Source organism: Olea europaea, chromosome 15, assembly GCF_002742605.1.
Source record: "Olea europaea var. sylvestris chromosome 15, O_europaea_v1, whole genome shotgun sequence".
Taxonomy (NCBI): Eukaryota; Viridiplantae; Streptophyta; class Magnoliopsida; order Lamiales; family Oleaceae; genus Olea; species Olea europaea.
This window is the reverse complement of record NC_036251.1, coordinates 22070077-22087849: the sequence shown is the minus strand read 5'-3', so window position 1 is coordinate 22087849 and position 17773 is coordinate 22070077. Positions and strand designations below refer to the sequence as shown.

General features: G+C 34.1%; 3 protein-coding genes across 4 annotated transcripts; all 3 read left to right on the top strand.

Moving 5' to 3' along the window:
* Positions 1-1316: 1316 nt before the first annotated feature.
* On the top strand, positions 1317-5591 carry LOC111410482 (cycloartenol-C-24-methyltransferase-like). Its single transcript, XM_023040837.1, has 13 exons — positions 1317-1471; positions 1603-1731; positions 2646-2712; positions 2955-3028; positions 3183-3267; positions 3355-3410; positions 3889-3943; positions 4495-4542; positions 4627-4710; positions 4825-4941; positions 5025-5108; positions 5218-5343; positions 5490-5591. Exons 2-13 carry the CDS (start codon positions 1649-1651, stop codon positions 5589-5591), a joined length of 981 nt encoding a protein of 326 aa, XP_022896605.1. The 5' UTR covers positions 1317-1471; positions 1603-1648.
* A 209-nt stretch (positions 5592-5800) lies between these two features.
* On the top strand, positions 5801-9861 carry LOC111410481 (cycloartenol-C-24-methyltransferase-like). Of its 2 annotated transcripts, XR_002705702.1 has the most exons (13): positions 5801-6068; positions 6311-6384; positions 6539-6623; positions 6711-6766; positions 7245-7299; positions 7851-7898; positions 7983-8066; positions 8181-8297; positions 8381-8464; positions 8574-8699; positions 8849-8946; positions 9583-9771; positions 9831-9861. XR_002705702.1 is itself a non-coding variant. In XM_023040836.1 (12 exons), the coding sequence occupies exons 1-12, from the start codon at positions 5973-5975 to the stop codon at positions 9644-9646; spliced, it is 987 nt and encodes a 328-aa protein (XP_022896604.1). In that variant the 5' UTR covers positions 5801-5972; the 3' UTR covers positions 9647-9802. The 2 variants fall into 2 exon arrangements, 1 of the variants encoding a protein (XP_022896604.1); XM_023040836.1 differs by lacking the exon at positions 9831-9861 and having other exon boundaries at positions 9583-9802.
* A 5534-nt stretch (positions 9862-15395) lies between these two features.
* On the top strand, positions 15396-16772 carry LOC111411393. Its single transcript, XM_023041928.1, has 3 exons — positions 15396-15470; positions 15712-16033; positions 16138-16772. The coding sequence occupies exons 1-3, from the start codon at positions 15396-15398 to the stop codon at positions 16770-16772; spliced, it is 1032 nt and encodes a 343-aa protein (XP_022897696.1).
* The last annotated feature ends 1001 nt before the right edge of the window (positions 16773-17773 follow it).

Below are 17773 nucleotides of genomic sequence, written 5' to 3'. Positions count from 1 at the left end.
GAGGATCATATTTTATTGTCAGAGGCTATGTTGATTTAGATTATGTAGGTGATCTTGATAAAAACAAGTCCACCACAGGATATGTGTTTACTCTTGCTGGAGGAGTTGTAAGCTGGGTTTCAAAACTGCAATCTATCGTGGCTACTTCCACGACGGAGGCAGAATATGTGGCAGCTACAAAAGCTAGCAAAGAGGCAATCTGGTTGCAAATGTTAATGGACGAGTTCGGATACAAACAAGAGAAGATTGCTCTATTTTGTGATAGTCAGAGCGCTTTGCATTTGGCAAAGAATCCAGCATTTCATCAGAGGACAAAGCATATTCGAGTTCAATATCATTTGTTCGAGAAAAGGTGGAGGAAAGAAGTGTGGATATACAGAAAATCCATACAGCAGACAACCTAGCTGATATGTTGACAAAGTCAATCAGAACTGACAAATTTATATGGTGTCGATCTTCCATTGGCCTTGCAGAAACGTAAGTAGCATGGAAATGGCAAGTATGGGAAGGATGAAGTGGTCAACAAAAGTGACTTTAAGTGGGAGAAATGTTGAAAATAAAATCACATTTTTTTACCATAAAACATTACTTAACAAGTAAGAAAAATACATGCATGCATGCAAGTGGTGGTGGTGACAAAATTAGAGTTTCCAACTAATAATAGCCACATTTTTTTGACCAAATGGATAAGGTGTTGATTTCTTAATTGTTAAGATAGATTCCATACATGCATACAAGGAAGGTTAAGAAATTCAAGTTTTCTTTCTCCATTTAATTGACAAGCCAAATGTGTAGAGAATTCTAGCAAATGAAGGTGGTAGAACTTTGACTCTTCCAAGCAATTATGGAGGTTAAAAATCTTTATAAATATAAGCAAGAGTTTGAGAGAAAAGTGTGTGCTATATGGAGAGGAAAAATTAAGATAGAAAATTATAAGGTAGAGAGAAGAGTAGAGAGAAAATTTATTGTTTTTCTCCTAAATTTTTTTCCTACTTGTTTTCTCCTATTATAAGAGAGATTAATTGTTATTATTTCTTTGTATTTAGAGGGTGTGTTGTAATTCTCTTACTATAGTGAAATCCTCCTATACTTGTCCGTAGACGTAGTCTAAATTGGATGAATCACGTAAATACCTATGTTCATTTTTAATTGTATTTTCTCAATTCTATTATTTGTCAGTCAAACTCGACCCACGGTTTTTCTTCACAATAGGGAGGTATTTGATTAATTTTCTCCCAAGACAATCATATGGCCAGCCGGCCGTGCGTTTGAGATCCAATGACCAAACACCCAAAGTGGCATCACGTGCTGTCAAGTGACGTGGCAAAAATGAATCTTTCTCAAATGTGTCAGCATTTGTCGTTCAAGATAAACATAAGAATTTAAACAGCAGAAAGGCCTCAGCTCTCTACACTTCTTTCTCTTCACCAAACTCTCTCTCTCAAAGTTGGGCAGATCTCGCCTTTTCAGTGTGAGTGATTATTCTGGGGTTTTCAATTTTTTTTTTCTTTCGGGAATTTCTTTAAATTGGATGCATCTATTTTTGGTTTGGTTTATAATAATACTTCTGGATATCTCGACATTCTTTTTGGATTGTTTTAGATCTCCAAGAATTCTGGTAAGCCATTCTTTTGAGAGAGAGAGAAAGATGTCGAAAGCAGGAGCATTGGATCTGGCATCTGGGCTTGGTGGAAAAATTGACAAGAGTGATGTTCTCTCTGCTGTTGACAAGTACCCTTCCTCTCTATATGCGCGCTTTTTTTGTGAGTGTGTGTATCTGTATGTGAGTGAAAGGGGGAATAATGCCGTTTTTGAAACTTGAGAGACTCACTGAGATCTGGTCATGGAATGTTGATGAATCATAATTTTTTAAATGAAATTCGCAATGGTGTGTTAGCATAATTTAGTACCAAATCTGATTGGGATTACTCAAGTTCGAACCAGTGTTTAAACTGTTTTTTTTTTCTCTTAGTCTATTCAATTTAATTTTGGACGTGACATCTACCAGCTGGATTTGACTTAAAAATACGATCCTATATTCTTACTCTGTGGCTGTCGTTGTACTGAATTACTTGGTGTTGTCAATTTGTCATTTAAGTTAAAATGATGTAGAATGTAGATGTTCTTATACATACTTTATTAGCAGAAAGTGCCTTTCACTTATGCTCAAGGCTGCAGAGTGTCATTGTCCTTTAGTCAGTAACTGATACTTTTCACTTGCTTTCTTAAGCTTGTGCTTTTGCGCTTTGAAATATTGCAAGAACATTCATTTTTTCTTTTCATTAATTTTACTAAGTAGTTTATTTCAGAATAATTCCGAAAATTTAATTTTTCCTTCAACAAAAATCAAAATTTCAGCTCTTTTGCAATTCTTCAATGATGTTATGATATTCTTACTTAGCCAAAAAAAAAATAAAAAAAAAAAAAAAAAAAAAAAAAAACCAAAGGAAAAAAGAAGAAGCTATATACAGAAATACACATCGACCTTGTACTTCTTGCACTTGCAACATTCTAATTTGAAGTTATTTGGTTTCTTTTCCTAGATTTCTTAATTATCTTTTCTGAAGGCTCAATTTCACATCTTTTTCTTTTTATTTGACGCCCCTATTTGAATATATGGTCTTCCTTTTGCTCCTATGTAACAGGTATGAAAAATATCATGTTTGTTATGGAGGTGAAGAGGAAGAGAGAAAATCGAACTACACCGATATGGTGAGAGGATTCACTTACCCAATTTTCACATTGATTTCTCTTGTAGTTTTTTCTCTTTTGTACAATCATAGCTTCTTTTTTCTCAAAATTAAGGTATTTAGAACTTTTAGAATTGTTTGATGTGTTTAAGTGATTATGTGCTAGTGTGCAAAATATGCTCGACTATGTTCAAGTATTTTGGATATGAGATTACTTTGATTTAACTATAAATATCTTAGACTAAGAATACTTCACATTCTCAGGTAAATAAGTACTATGATCTTGTCACAAGTTTCTATGAATATGGCTGGGGAGAATCATTCCACTTTGCGCCCAGGTGAATATTTTACTCCTATAGGTTTTCTCATTACCTAAACCGTTATTCTGCATTCGTGTTATTCTTTTCCATGCTATATAGCAGAGAGAGTTCTAGACGCATTGCAGTTGTGTCTTCTAGAATCACTAAACGAGATTATTGTAATATGTTGCAGATGGAAAGGAGAGTCTCTAAAAGAGAGCATTAAAAGGCATGAGCACTTCCTTGCCTTGCAGCTTGGCCTGAAACCGGGACAGAAGGTGTCATTTTGAAGATTTTTGTTTGCAACTATCCTAGACTTTCACTTCTTTGATAATCAATGTTTTAATTTTCTGCTGTCTCTGTAGGTCTTGGACGTAGGATGTGGAATTGGTGGACCGTTAAGAGAAATTGCTAGATTCAGGTGAGATGACAATTTAGCTCATTGTATTGTTGTTTGTTTGTCTTGCTAAATCAGTATTCATCTTGATATACATATACTATTATTATAACATACTGTTTTTTATTGATATTTTGATTATTCCAGTGCTTGATAGGATGCTACCTTGCATTCAATGATGAAACATGAAGATGCTTAAGTTTATGCATGTAATGGACAATATATCATGTATATAAATATAAACTAACAAAACTAGAGAATAAATTGAGAAGCTATAGTTGATTGTTGACTACACAAGGTTTGTCAATTGTTGAGACATTGTTCATTTTCACTTATAATGAAGACTGCTTGAAGAAGAAACTTCTTGGCAGGATGATTTTTATTATCAGCATCGGATACAATTTTTCAATCATCCAAGTAGTTGTTAGATTTACTCCACCATTATTTAATTACTTCCAAGACCTGCCAGTTAGATTCTTACTTTTGCTTTGATGTCTTGCAGTTCTACATCAGTTACAGGCCTCAACAACAATGAGTATCAGATAACAAGAGGAAAGGTATGTATTGAGATTTTGATCTGCTATGCCTTTTAATGTATGTACCTTTACTTGCTAAAAATCTATCTCCTATCTAAACACTGGTTGGAATAGAAGTCCTAGAATTGAAATTAGCGAAAAGTCCGTTCACATTTGAATGGAAATTATATTTAATTCAAATTTTGAGACTTCAAATCCTAGTATGAACCAGCATCCTCCCTGAGCTGTCGAGTCGGAGTCTAACACGTGTTGAACATTGACAATGACGCCTACACATCACCTACAAGTAGTGGAAACGCTGTGCCATGTCCAATTATTTTTTGATTTTGTAGAGTTAGGCCAGTCACTGACACACCAGAAGATACATTGTAGATATGTTGTCGATGCATCGTCATCATGTTGCAAGTAACAATACCAATATTACTTTACAACATAAATAGTAAAAAATGAAAAATGAAAAAAATAAAAATAATCCGTATCATTGTTTCCTAGTTCAAATCCCTGCTATCAAATACTACACCAATTCTGTTCTGTTCAAATTGATATTGATTAGTGATCTTTGACTGTTGCAGGCCCTAAACCGTGTTGCAGGAGTAGACAAGACTTGTGACTTCGTGAAAGTGAGTGAAATTGGAGATCAAGCTTATATTTGTCTCTGATTTTTATCTTTCTAGACTTTTTATCATTTCTTAGTGTCAATGCAGGCTGATTTCATGAAGATGCCATTCCCTGACAATAGTTTTGATGCCATATATGCAATTGAAGCAACCTGCCATGCTCCAGATGCTGTGTGTAAATTTATAAATTCTAATCTGTTATCATTTACATAAATAATTATCTTTTCTGGTTTTTTATGGGGAGTTTCACTCGAGCTGCTGTTAACTTGACCTACTTGTGTATAGGTTGGGTGCTACAAGGAGATTTATAGGGTACTGAAACCTGGTCAGTGTTTTGCTGCGTATGAGTGGTGCATGACTGATGTCTTCGACCCCAATAACCAAGAGCACAAAAAGATCAAGGTGCTTGTCATATACTCATATCACAAAGCATGCTTTTGAGTTTCTACATCATGCTTTAACTTGAATAATTTTTATGGATGCAGGCCGAAATTGAATTAGGTAATGGCCTTCCTGATATAAGGCTGACACATCAATGCCTTGAAGCTGTTAAAAAAGCAGGTTTTGAAGTGAGTGGTACAATCTTGGCTATGCTGCTGGTTGGCTAGGTTGCATGAAATATATTTAAAACAAGGGACTAATAAAGGGAATCTTTTTTCTTTTTTCTGGCTTTTGAAGGTTGTGTGGGAGAAGGATCTTGCAGTGGACTCGCCCCTCCCATGGTACTTGCCTCTGGATAAAAGTCACTTCTCGCTCAGCAGTTTCCGTTTGACAGCAATCGGACGGTTTATCACCAAAAACATGGTAAAATCTGTACATCTACTTGATTTTCTCATTCCATTTTCTTTGCCATATTAACTGGAATTTGTATCAATTAGTTGAATTTTCCCGTGTATTTTTTGTTCTGTGTTAAACCAAAAGTTACTTGAGTTCGTCATCTACCATTGCAGGTCATGGGTCTTGAAAAGGTGGGACTTGCTCCACAGGGAAGTCAACGGGTTCAAGCTTTCTTGGAGAAAGCAGCAGAAGGACTTGTTGCTGGTGGACAGTAAGATTATTCTGTGCCTGTAGTTGATTTAATTTATATTGTTCTGAGCCTCTTATCCGAAATATAGAAGTAATGTGTTCAAATTTAATTTTACTAAGTAGTTTATTTCAGAATAATTCCGAAAATTTAATTTTTCCTTCAACAAAAATCAAAATTTCAGCTCTTTTGCAATTCTTCAATGATGTTATGATATTCTTACTTAGGAAAAAAAAAAAGGAAAAAAGAAGAAGCTATATACAGAAATACACATCGACCTTGTACTTCTTGCACTTGCAACATTCTAATTTGAAGTTATTTGGTTTCTTTTCCTAGATTTCTTAATTATCTTTTCTGAAGGCTCAATTTGACAGCTTTTTCTTTTTATTTGACGCCCCTATTTGAATATATGGTCTTCCTTTTGCTCCTATGTAACAGGTATGAAAAATATCATGTTTGTTATGGAGGTGAAGAGGAAGAGAGAAAATCGAACTACACCGATATGGTGAGAGGATTCACTTACCCAATTTTCACATTGATTTCTCTTGTAGTTTTTTCTCTTTTGTATAATCATAGCTTCTTTTTTCTCAAAATTAAGGTATTTAGAACTTTTAGAATTGTTTGATGTGTTTAAGTGATTATGTGCTAGTGTGCAAAATATGCTCGACTATGTTCAGGTATTTTGGATATGAGATTACTTTGATTTAACTATAAATATCTTCGACTAAGAATACTTCACATTCTCAGGTAAATAAGTACTATGATCTTGTCACAAGTTTCTACGAATATGGCTGGGGAGAATCATTCCACTTTGCGCCCAGGTGAATATTTTACTCCTATAGGTTTTCTCATTACCTAAACCATTACTCTGCATTCGTGTTATTCTTTTCCATGCTATATAGCAGAGAGAGTTCTAGACGCATTGCAGTTGTGTCTTCTAGAATCACTAAACGAGATTATTGTCATATGTTGCAGATGGAAAGGAGAGTCTCTAAAAGAGAGCATTAAAAGGCATGAGCACTTCCTTGCCTTGCAGCTTGGCCTGAAACCGGGACAGAAGGTGTCATTTTGAAGATTTTTGTTTGCAACTATCCTAGACTTTCACTTCTTTGATAATCAATGTTTTAATTTTCTGCTGTCTCTGTAGGTCTTGGACGTAGGATGTGGAATTGGTGGACCGTTAAGAGAAATTGCTAGATTCAGGTGAGATGACAATTTAGCTCATTGTATTGTTGTTTGTTTGTCTTGCTAAATCAGTATTCATCTTGATATACATATACTATTATTATAACATACTGTTTTTTATTGATATTTTGATTATTCCAGTGCTTGATAGGATGCTACGTTGCATTCAGTGATGAAACATGAAGATGCTTAAGTTTATGCATGTAATGGACAATATATCATGTATATAAATATAAACTAACAAAACTAGAGAACAAATTGAGAAGCTATAGTTGATTGTTGACTACACAAGGTTTGTCAATTGTTGAGACATTGTTCATTTTCACTTATAATGAAGACTGCTTGAAGACAAAACTTCTTGGCAGGATGATTTTTGTTATCAGCATCGGATACAATTTTTCAATCATCCAAGTAGTTGTTAGATTTACTCCACCATTATTTAATTACTTCCAAGACCTGCCAGTTAGATTCTTACTTTTGCTTTGATGTCTTGCAGTTCTACATCAGTTACAGGCCTCAACAACAATGAGTATCAGATAACAAGAGGAAAGGTATGTATTGAGATTTTGATCTGCTATGCCTTTTAATGTATGTACCTTTACTTGCTAAAAATCTATCTCCTATCTAAACACTGGTTGGAATAGAAGTCCTAGAATTGAAATTAGCGAAAAGTCCGTTCACATTTGAATGGAAATTATATTTAATTCAAATTTTGAGACTTCAAATCCTAGTATGAACCAGCATCCTCCCTGAGCTGTCGAGTCGGAGTCTAACACGTGTTGAACATTGACAATGACGCCTACACATCACCTACAAGTAGTGGAAACGCTGTGCCATGTCCAATTATTTTTTGATTTTGTAGAGTTAGGCCAGTCACTGACACACCAGAAGATACATTGTAGATATGTTGTCGATGCATCGTCATCATGTTGCAAGTAACAATACCAATATTACTTTACAACATAAATAGTAAAAAATGAAAAATGAAAAAAATAAAAATAATCCGTATCATTGTTTCCTAGTTCAAATCCCTGCTATCAAATACTACACCAATTCTGTTCTGTTCAAATTGATATTGATTAGTGATCTTTGACTGTTGCAGGCCCTAAACCGTGTTGCAGGAGTAGACAAGACTTGTGACTTCGTGAAAGTGAGTGAAATTGGAGATCAAGCTTATATTTGTCTCTGATTTTTATCTTTCTAGACTTTTTATCATTTCTTAGTGTCAATGCAGGCTGATTTCATGAAGATGCCATTCCCTGACAATAGTTTTGATGCCATATATGCAATTGAAGCAACCTGCCATGCTCCAGATGCTGTGTGTAAATTTATAAATTCTAATCTGTTATCATTTACATAAATAATTATCTTTTCTGGTTTTTTATGGGGAGTTTCACTCGAGCTGCTGTTAACTTGACCTACTTGTGTATAGGTTGGGTGCTACAAGGAGATTTATAGGGTACTGAAACCTGGTCAGTGTTTTGCTGCGTATGAGTGGTGCATGACTGATGTCTTCGACCCCAATAACCAAGAGCACAAAAAGATCAAGGTGCTTGTCATATACTCATATCACAAAGCATGCTTTTGAGTTTCTACATCATGCTTTAACTTGAATAATTTTAATGGATGCAGGCCGAAATTGAATTAGGTAATGGCCTTCCTGATATAAGGCTGACACATCAATGCCTTGAAGCGGTTAAAAAAGCAGGTTTTGAAGTGAGTGGTACAATCTTGGCTATGCTGCTGGTTGGCTAGGTTGCATGAAATATATTTAAAACAAGGGACTAATAAAGGGAATCTTTTTTCTTTTTTCTGGCTTTTGAAGGTTGTGTGGGAGAAGGATCTTGCAGTGGACTCGCCCCTCCCATGGTACTTGCCTCTGGATAAAAGTCACTTCTCGCTCAGCAGTTTCCGTTTGACAGCAATCGGACGGTTTATCACCAAAAACATGGTAAACTCTGTACATTTACTATTTGATTTCCTCATTCTATTTTCTTTGCCATATTAACTGGAATTTGTATCAATTAGTTGAATTTTCCCGTGTATTTTTTGTTCTGTGTTAAACCAAAAGTTACTTGAGTTCGTCATCTACCATTGCAGGTCATGGGTCTTGAAAAGGTGGGACTTGCTCCTCAGGGAAGTCAACGGGTTCAAGCTTTCTTGGAGAAAGCAGCAGAAGGACTTGTTGCTGGTGGACAGTAAGATTATTCCGTGCCTGTATTTGATTTAATTTATATTGTTCTGAGCCTCTTATCTGAAATATAGAAGTAATGCATTCAAACTTTGTATCGCGTTCAACATGATAGAAATTAGAAATTGCATAGTTGGTTTGCATCCATCTGCCTATATTTGTCTGAGTCGCAATTGGTTCGATTAGAATAAGTTAATAATCTCTCGAAATCCGATAAGTTGTCACTCTCCCAAGTTTATTAATGGTTAAAAACCTGAATGGTCCCAAACTATTACTATATCCACTTAACAGATTGATGATGTAGCATCCCATATTACATTACTTTGACATATAATATGCTAACAAAGATAAATTACATCATTTTTTGAAGTGCTTTTACACTTCAAGGGCATTAAGAGCTTATTTTCCATCTAAAAAATGGTGTGATTTATCCTTGTTGGTGTCTTAGGTGTAATGTGTTCGTAATTTTAGACGGAATTCGTTATTGGGACTAATGGGGTTCATGACTTAAGTCACTTTTTTGCACATAATGTGAAGTCTAGGAACCACACAAGTTTTTTACCAGTTTATTAATTGTTAGAGAGGATCGTACTCGGTTCATTCACAAAAATCACTACTAACATCTTATAACGCGATGTTTCAGGAAAGAAATTTTCACCGCAATGTATTTCTTCTTGGCTCGGAAGCCCCATTCGGACAGCGAGTGACCTGAAAGTGTGAACTGTATGCACCGCGCACCTCCATTTACTTATGATTTTTCCTGAGGACTGGTGAAGGCCATTGTAGGTGGCCTTGGACTACAACTTTGCTTTGTTTGGGATTGGTTTTTTATGTTTATATTGCTGTGATAAAATAGTAAAAAACAAAAAAATAAAAAATAAAAAAATGGTGGTTTATTAGCATTTTGCCTTCAATTTTCCAATTTTCCAATTTTTTGGGCCTTATGAGTATCCTATCCTAGAGTTTATTTGTTTATTCAAACTGAAGTATAGCTATCAGATTAAATAAAATTAAAATATAATTAGCTAATTGAAAGAGTGAAAGTGCAGTTACGGCTTAATGAAAATTATCCTTTCTTAACAAGCTAAAAGAGTGCAAGTGGGACTCAATGGACCGGGTGCAATGGTAACACTGTCACTAGAACTTGACAAATGTCATGGATGGAAAAATTGTGAATCCTGTGATTTAAATATTGATTTTGACTTAAATTCAAATCTATATTCTAATTTCTATCAAATAGTAACATAATTTCAGTTCACGTATGAAAAATCGCCATTCTTTTTGACCATTGTTGTTTTAGCTCAACTTCATATACGGTCACTTCCAAGTACATTCTTAGGGAGTGATTTGGAGTGCAAGTCGGTAATAGATCGAGTTGCTCGTATCTTTCCACCACCATTTTTCTACTAATTTGTGAAGGAGATTACGTCCGTGAATTGAGAATTTGAAATACAAATGACTATTTATATTACGTATATTAGAAAACTAAATCCAATAATAAAGTTTACTAAGTGATTATCAATCGAGTTAAAAATTGGCTAAAGGTGGCGTTGATTCTCTAATATTCTTCAAAATGCTATAGAACTAGACACCATTAAGAAAGAAAGAAAAAATCAAAATTAAATATGGCAAGAATGAGAAGAAAACAAGTATTTTCAAGAATATTCATGAACTTAATTAAGAAATCAAGAATTCATTGACTCGAAAATAATAGTAAATAATTGATTTTGCTTGAAAAAATTGTTAATTCTAACGAATACGAGTTTGGATCAAGAAAATCTAATAATATACCTATGTCCCTATACTCCATTGAATATGACATTTAGATATAAGACAAATACTAATAAATAAAGATAAAATAAAAAATAAAAAATGACAACATTCATAATGAAGTCATTTGATTTGAGCAATTAAACCCATCCACGTCTCATCTTCATGAAGATTGCACTTGTAATCAATGTTAGATTTTTCCCACTCATAGTTAAATAGCAAGGCTACCAATTTTGCACAATCAAAGATTTTATTTAGTGAGCACTAGCTAAGTGGCCCAATAATATGCTAAAAAATCACTAACCCACGTTTAATTAATGAATATTAGATTATTAGGCATAAGAAGGCATAAGAAACAAGTTAATAAATCTAAGTGCAAACTACCATTTGACGACATGAATAATAGAACCTTGTTTGGATGAATCTCTAGATGAGTTTTGAAGGTTTGATAATGATCGGTACCTAACATTTAAATTGGATTTGCACTTATTCCATTTGTATAGAAAACTGTTATATAGAATTGCATCAGAAATCTCACATTGTGCGGGTCCCATGTTGTGATTAAAAAAATGCCAAAAAATCACTCAACCCCTACTGTGTCTTATCTGATAGGGTTTTGTGAAATGCAATTCTGTAACTGCAGAATTGCTCTTGGATTTGTGTTAGTAGAATCATAATCTTCCCTTGTTTTTTATAGCCTGCCTCAAGTTTTTCGATTGAAAATCAGAGTCGAATAGCCTTAATCACAGACTCATCACCATTTATTGAATTTATAAAGAATAACTTAAAAAACTATTAATCTTATTGAGTAATGCTATTTATCCTTAGTATTGATGACCAGTTTAAGTGTTAGTAAGTCCTCTAATTTATTGCTCAAGGCGACTACTTTCACTTAGAAATGGAACTGTTTATAAAGTAGAATGACATTATCCAATCTTATTAGATGCGAAACATTGTGATCAATATCTTTATTATCAGTACGTTTTGATACTAGCAATAATGGACATAGTACGTTTTGATACTTGGCCACGATAATTATCGGAAAAAATTTTCATTAGGGTTAAACGTTTTAAGTTGGGATTATCTCTTTTAACGTTCATTTTTAATTAGTTAGTTATGAAACTACAGTATTATATATATATATACACTTATGGTATCTAGTGCTAGTCCTGCATTTATTTTAAAATTAAAGGACCATTGTTTTGATAAATGATTGAAATTTTCATTGCTAGGATTCTTTTCAACGAGAAAGAAGCTTTTGCATGCAATTAATTAAAATAATAGTTAAAAAATAAAAACTAAATCGACTATTTAACTGCCAGCTTAATTAATTTAAATTAATTGCTGAAGAAAGATTTGTCACACATTCTAGCTTCTCATGCCAGTTCATAATTTTCTTTTTATTTTTTAGGTATATTAACTTTCTTAATATATATATGTTCCTGTCTCCATATATTTTAAATGTCCATTTTTTAGGATAATTTATTTTTTTCCTTTTGTGAATAAATGCGTCAAACATGTTTTTACGAGAAAGCAACCTTGAAAAACAAAAATAGAGAGGACTAAACTAGATATGATTTGTACATAAGTGTAAAGAGGGCTTCTGCGTGTACAACGATTTTGACAGCCCTCTCACCTATAGAGGGTGAGGTTCGCGATTATTTTAATTGCGGACCCCACCTTTGTGAGAGGGTTATAAAAATTTACAACATATAAATGCTATGCAAACAACATTACTCTTAAGTGTAAAATATAAAGATGCGTCGTCTCGAAATATGTCTCGTCATAACCATCAAATTGCTGGTTGTGAGTTCTTGCCCATTTAATCCAGTTGCCAATTTTATCTCTTTTTCAACGTCATATTGGACATGTTCTTCATATCTTCTCGAGATACAAATAATCATTCTATATAAAAGTGTGCTAAGTTTCTCCATGAATTAACAGATTATAAAATAAAAGATTCCACATATCAACATCGAGAACTAACTTTCACAAATTTTTTTATCAAGAATTAGACATATATTCCACAAGAATACTAGCATCATTCAAGTTGCACGTCCTTTCCACCACCATTTTTCGCACATAGTGTGAAGTCTAGGAACCACACAAGTCTTTTACCAGTTTATTAATTGTTAGGGAGGATAATACTCAGTTCATTCACAAAAATCACTACTAACATCTTATAACGCGATGTTTCAGGAAAGAAAACTGATGTAAACTGTAAACATGATGTCCAAACGGAAAGTTAATACTGTTAGGGCATGTTTGATACACTGTATTGAATAACCATATTCTAAGACTGTGCTAGTAATGATGAATAAAAATTTTTAAGAAACCAAATTTTAATTATTGTTTTTTTAATTTCTATCTCAATTATATTTACTTAATAATTTCTATGTTCAGTATGTTAAAAGTTAAAACCAAATTGAATATGTCAATAACAAACATCTTAAATGTAAGTTTCTTCTTAATTTCCTTTTTGGCCAATAGTGCCACAGAAGTGATTGGTAAAAACATGGTTGGTCACTAAACTTTATTCCCTGCGTGAAAAGGGTTTTTAAACTTTAAAATGTGCATTTTTGGTCCTTCTACTTAATTTGGTACTCTGGATAACACATTTGAAAGGGATCTAACTTTGAAAAAAGAAAAAAATCCGACCAAAATATGAAGAAATGTTGAGCATTTACCTTCATCAACACCTTGCATGAGGAAATGCATAAAAATGAGGAAACATGATGAATTAGTGATTAGCAAACAGGTAATTACAATTCAGGACTTGTCTGGAGCCAATTTTTGGGGGAAAAATTTTTGATTTTCTAATTGTTGGTTGCGGAAACTTTCGACCGCTCACGGGGTAAAAAATAACGGCTCCATTTTTAGTTAAAATTTGTTGAAGCAGCAGCTCCAGACAATGGCTTAATTTGATTTCAACTAGGTAAATGTGTCTCTTGAACTAACGAAAATCGATGACGCAACTGTCAATAAATAATGCTTATAATTTATTTTAATGAAATTGTACATGTTTCAAGTCAACAACTAATGGGTATATGCTCTCATGTTATTGATTATCATTAGTGTAATTGGATAAAACTGCTTTAATTGAAATCAAATTAAATATAATAACCTGACTAAAATTATATTGAAGTATAGCTATCAGGTTAAATAAAATTAAAATATTATTAGCCAATTGAAAGAGTGAAAGTGCAATTACGGCTTAATGAAAATTATCCTTTCTTAACAAGCTAAAAGAGTGCGAGTGGACCTCAATGGACCGGGCACAATGGTAGGACTGTCACTATTTAACAATAACAAATGTCATGGACGGAAAAATTGTGGATCCTCTTAACAATATGATTTAATTATTAATTTTGACTTAAAAATTAAAATTTTGATTCTAATTTCTATCAAACAGTAACATAATTTCATTCCACGTATGAAAAATCACCATTCTTTTTTACCATTGTCGTTTTAGCTCATAACTTCATATGCGTCACTTCCAAGTACATTTTTAGGGAGTGATTTGGAGTGCAAGCTGGTAATAGATCGAGTTGCTCATTTCTTTCCACCACCATTTTCGTACTAATTTGTGAAGAGATTATGTCAGTGAATTGAGAATTTGAAATACAAATGATAGTATTCATATTACATAATGGGGAATTATAAAAAATGTCACTTTTTTTTGAAAATGCAAAAAAAAAATTTGCACGTCCACCTAATTTGATAAAAAATGTCACTTTTTTGTGGGAAATGTCCAACTTACTCATCATGTCTCATTTTTAGGAGCATTTAATGTTAGCTTTCCAATCCAATTAATATTATGATTTGATTAGTTAAATATTTATATTTACTATATCATGGATATATTAAATTTATACATTATAATAATTGGATATATGTATATTTTATTGTATAACATGAATTTACTTAAAAAGAAAAGATAAAAAAAAAAAAAAAAAAAAAAAAAAATCCTATTTTAACATCAAAGAAATATCTTCTTCAACAAACCCTTATTTCATCCATCTTCTTCATTCCTTGATCAAGAAGGCATTACTATTTGATTCATCATCCATTTTGAAAGGTTAGTTATTACGAATTATTTATATTTTTATCGAATAACTTTCTCCTTTTTAAATGTTAAAAACAATATGATCATCAAAGTGAAGAATGCTTTTGAAACTCTTATTAATCATGATGTTATTGATTTTTGAAATATTTTTGAAGGGAAGAGATACCAAAAAGAAATCTCAAAAAGATTTAAGCAAATGTTAAGTAATACATTTCATATTTAATGAAGCATTCAGTCATTTATTTTTTGAAACTAGAATCAATGATATAATTGTTGTAGTTAATAATTGAATATAACCATTAATGTTTCCAACAAGGTATCAAACACGTCTGAAACTTCTCGACAGTTTTGACAGTTGAACTGTCAAACTCGACATTTGAAAACTGTCATGTTAGACATTTAAACTGTCGAAATTGATAGCTGAAAACTATTGACATCCTGAATTTCACCTTATGCTATTGTATGAGTTTAAATATTCGAAAGTGACATTTTCATGCTATTACATATGGACATATTGATTGTCCAGAATTCTTATCGGTGTAATCCCAATATTTCAGCATGGACAATCATTTGAGATTTATCGTGTCGTACGGGGAAAAGTTTATTCACGTTGATGACGAATGGAAGTGGACATGGGACAAAATCACTTCCATTTTAGTGCTGAGAAGTATAGCCCTAGCCGGATTTCTGTTACGGTTGAATGACAAACTTGGTGTACGGAATCCACAGATTGAAATTGAATTGAAATTCAAAGTCCCGAACATGCATATACTGCCGGCCGAAATTTGTGAAGATGAAGACCTAATTTGATGCATATTTGTTCATAAGGAAACTGCTCTCTACGTTAATATTTTGGAAACTGATATGCCAAGTGTTGATATGGGGAGGGATACAAATTTGCATGATCGTTCGTTTGGAGCAGCGAATGTCTACTAGAACGTACAACACGATAACATCCATCTTGAGCCTAGTGTCCCAAACAATAATGCAGCCGATACTCCAATATTTGATGTTGGGGCTGCACCATTAGATGAGATGTTGGAGGACCCGTTACATGGTACAGATGCTAATAATATTGCAGACGTTGACAAGGGAACGTCATCACATTCTAGGAGTTCGGATACATACCAATGGATTACAAGTATGAATACATCAAATCTTGTTGAACGGCAAATATTCTTCAGCAAGAAAGAACTGTACTCGAAAATTCGTGTACTTGCTTTGCATGACAACTTCCAATTTAAGGTCAGCAGGTCAAGTTTCAAAATATTAATAGCAAGTGGATGTTACGTGCTTCGAGTGTGAAGTAGTCTGCAATATTCATGGTCTGTGCATTCAATATTGTGCATACATGTTCCATAGATTTTCGTCGTAATGCACATCGGCATGCCACTACTTCTGTAATTGTCGAGCATATTTTGGAAAAATTGGATAATCTGTATCGATCGTATGATCCTACCGCTATTGCACGTCACATGGAATGCGAGTTTGGTGTAAAAATAAGTTATCAAAAAGCACATAGGGGGAAGGTGGTTGCTTTACATATGTTATATTGTATACCGGGGTACAATTTTCAAAAACTATTGTCATATTGTCACGTCCTAGGAGAGAGTAACCCGAGGACAGTAAATTACATCGAAGTTGATGCCTGTAACATGTTTTATTACTTTTTCCGAACTTTCGGTGCAAGTATTCGTGGTAACATGCACTATTTGAGGCCCGTTATTTATGTTGACAGTAGTCACTTGAAAGGTCCATACAAAGGTACACTTCTACTGGCAACCGACCAAGATGCCAACAAACAGATTTATCCCTTAGCATGGGAGATCGTCGATGTCGAAACAAATAGATCGTGGACGTGGTTTCTGTCGAACTTGAAAGAGCTAATGGAAGACTCAGATGAATTGGTTTTTGTTTTCGACCGGGAAAAAGTATTTCTAATGCCATTGCTCACCTATTTCCTCTGTCTCACCATGGGTATTGTATCTGGCATCTAGAAAAGAACTTAATCCAGCGGTACAACAATGCAAGTGTAATATTCCTATTCAAACGAATTGCAAGAATTTATCGGCTCGAAGAGTTCGAAAGACTTATGAGATAGATCCGCAGGGTAAGTGAAAGAGCTTACGGGTACTTGGAGCGAGCAGGTTTCTCATTTTGGTCATGAGCACTATTCGTTGGCCAACAGTACAACATTTTGACAAACAATAGTGCAGAATCTTTGAACTCAATGTTGAGACACGCCCGTTCTTTGATGATCACGTGCTTGGTCGAGCATATTCGACAGACTATGCAGAAATAGTTTTATAAACGTCGAACCAATGCAACCACATGTACTGCCGTGCTGTCATCGAGGATGGAGAATGAGTTACGGACAACGTACGAAGCAGGTACAAGGCTTCGAACTCATGGTTTGACAAACAACTTAATGCAGGTTGGAATATCCAATGACACGGACATCGTGAACTTTTCCGATAACACGTGCACTTGTTGTGAATTTCAACTTAATCGTATGTCATGCATTCATACAAATCATGTTGCCTGCTTGTGAGGTAAGTCATTGTACAATTTATGCTCATCGTATTACACATCTAAATACCGGAGGGGTGCCTACAGCGAAGAATCTATCCTGTTACGTGTGAAGTGGACTGGATTGTCCCGAATGAAATTAGAGATACACATATTCTGCCACCCAATGTACGTCGTCCTCTAGGTAGAGCACCCACACGACCTCATCGATCCAGACATGAGTCCACTAGACGACTGAGGTAACACACTCCCTGTGGTAGAGTTGGTCATAATCGGGCCACATCTTCTAACCCCATTGTAACACGACCCGTTTAAATAGGCTTTTGTCCGAAAGTAGTTGAAGTTGTATGTTAATTTTCCCCCGATGTCGTTTGTACTAAACGAATATATATATTATAATTTTAATATCATTCTCATTTACAGATATTAGTATATACATGATCGCAATCAAAGTACGAATCCTGCAGTT

Bases quoted from the DNA above. Each gene is read 5' to 3' on its own strand.
- LOC111410481 (XM_023040836.1), top strand. From the start codon at position 5,973: ATGGTCTTCCTTTTGCTCCTATGTAACAGGTATGAAAAATATCATGTT. The intron at 6,767-7,244 runs GTGAGATGACAA...GATGTCTTGCAG, and splicing joins AGAGAAATTGCTAGATTCAG to TTCTACATCAGTTACAGGCC. The intron at 8,947-9,582 runs GTAAGATTATTC...GCGATGTTTCAG, and splicing joins GGACTTGTTGCTGGTGGACA to GAAAGAAATTTTCACCGCAA.
- LOC111410482 (XM_023040837.1), top strand. From the start codon at position 1,649: ATGTCGAAAGCAGGAGCATTGGATCTGGCATCTGGGCTTGGTGGAAAA. The intron at 2,713-2,954 runs GTGAGAGGATTC...TCACATTCTCAG, and splicing joins AATCGAACTACACCGATATG to GTAAATAAGTACTATGATCT. The intron at 4,543-4,626 runs GTGAGTGAAATT...GTGTCAATGCAG, and splicing joins AGACTTGTGACTTCGTGAAA to GCTGATTTCATGAAGATGCC.
- LOC111411393 (XM_023041928.1), top strand. From the start codon at position 15,396: ATGGAAGTGGACATGGGACAAAATCACTTCCATTTTAGTGCTGAGAAG. The intron at 15,471-15,711 runs GTTGAATGACAA...AATGTCTACTAG, and splicing joins CTAGCCGGATTTCTGTTACG to AACGTACAACACGATAACAT. The intron at 16,034-16,137 runs GTTTCAAAATAT...CATGTTCCATAG, and splicing joins ATTTAAGGTCAGCAGGTCAA to ATTTTCGTCGTAATGCACAT.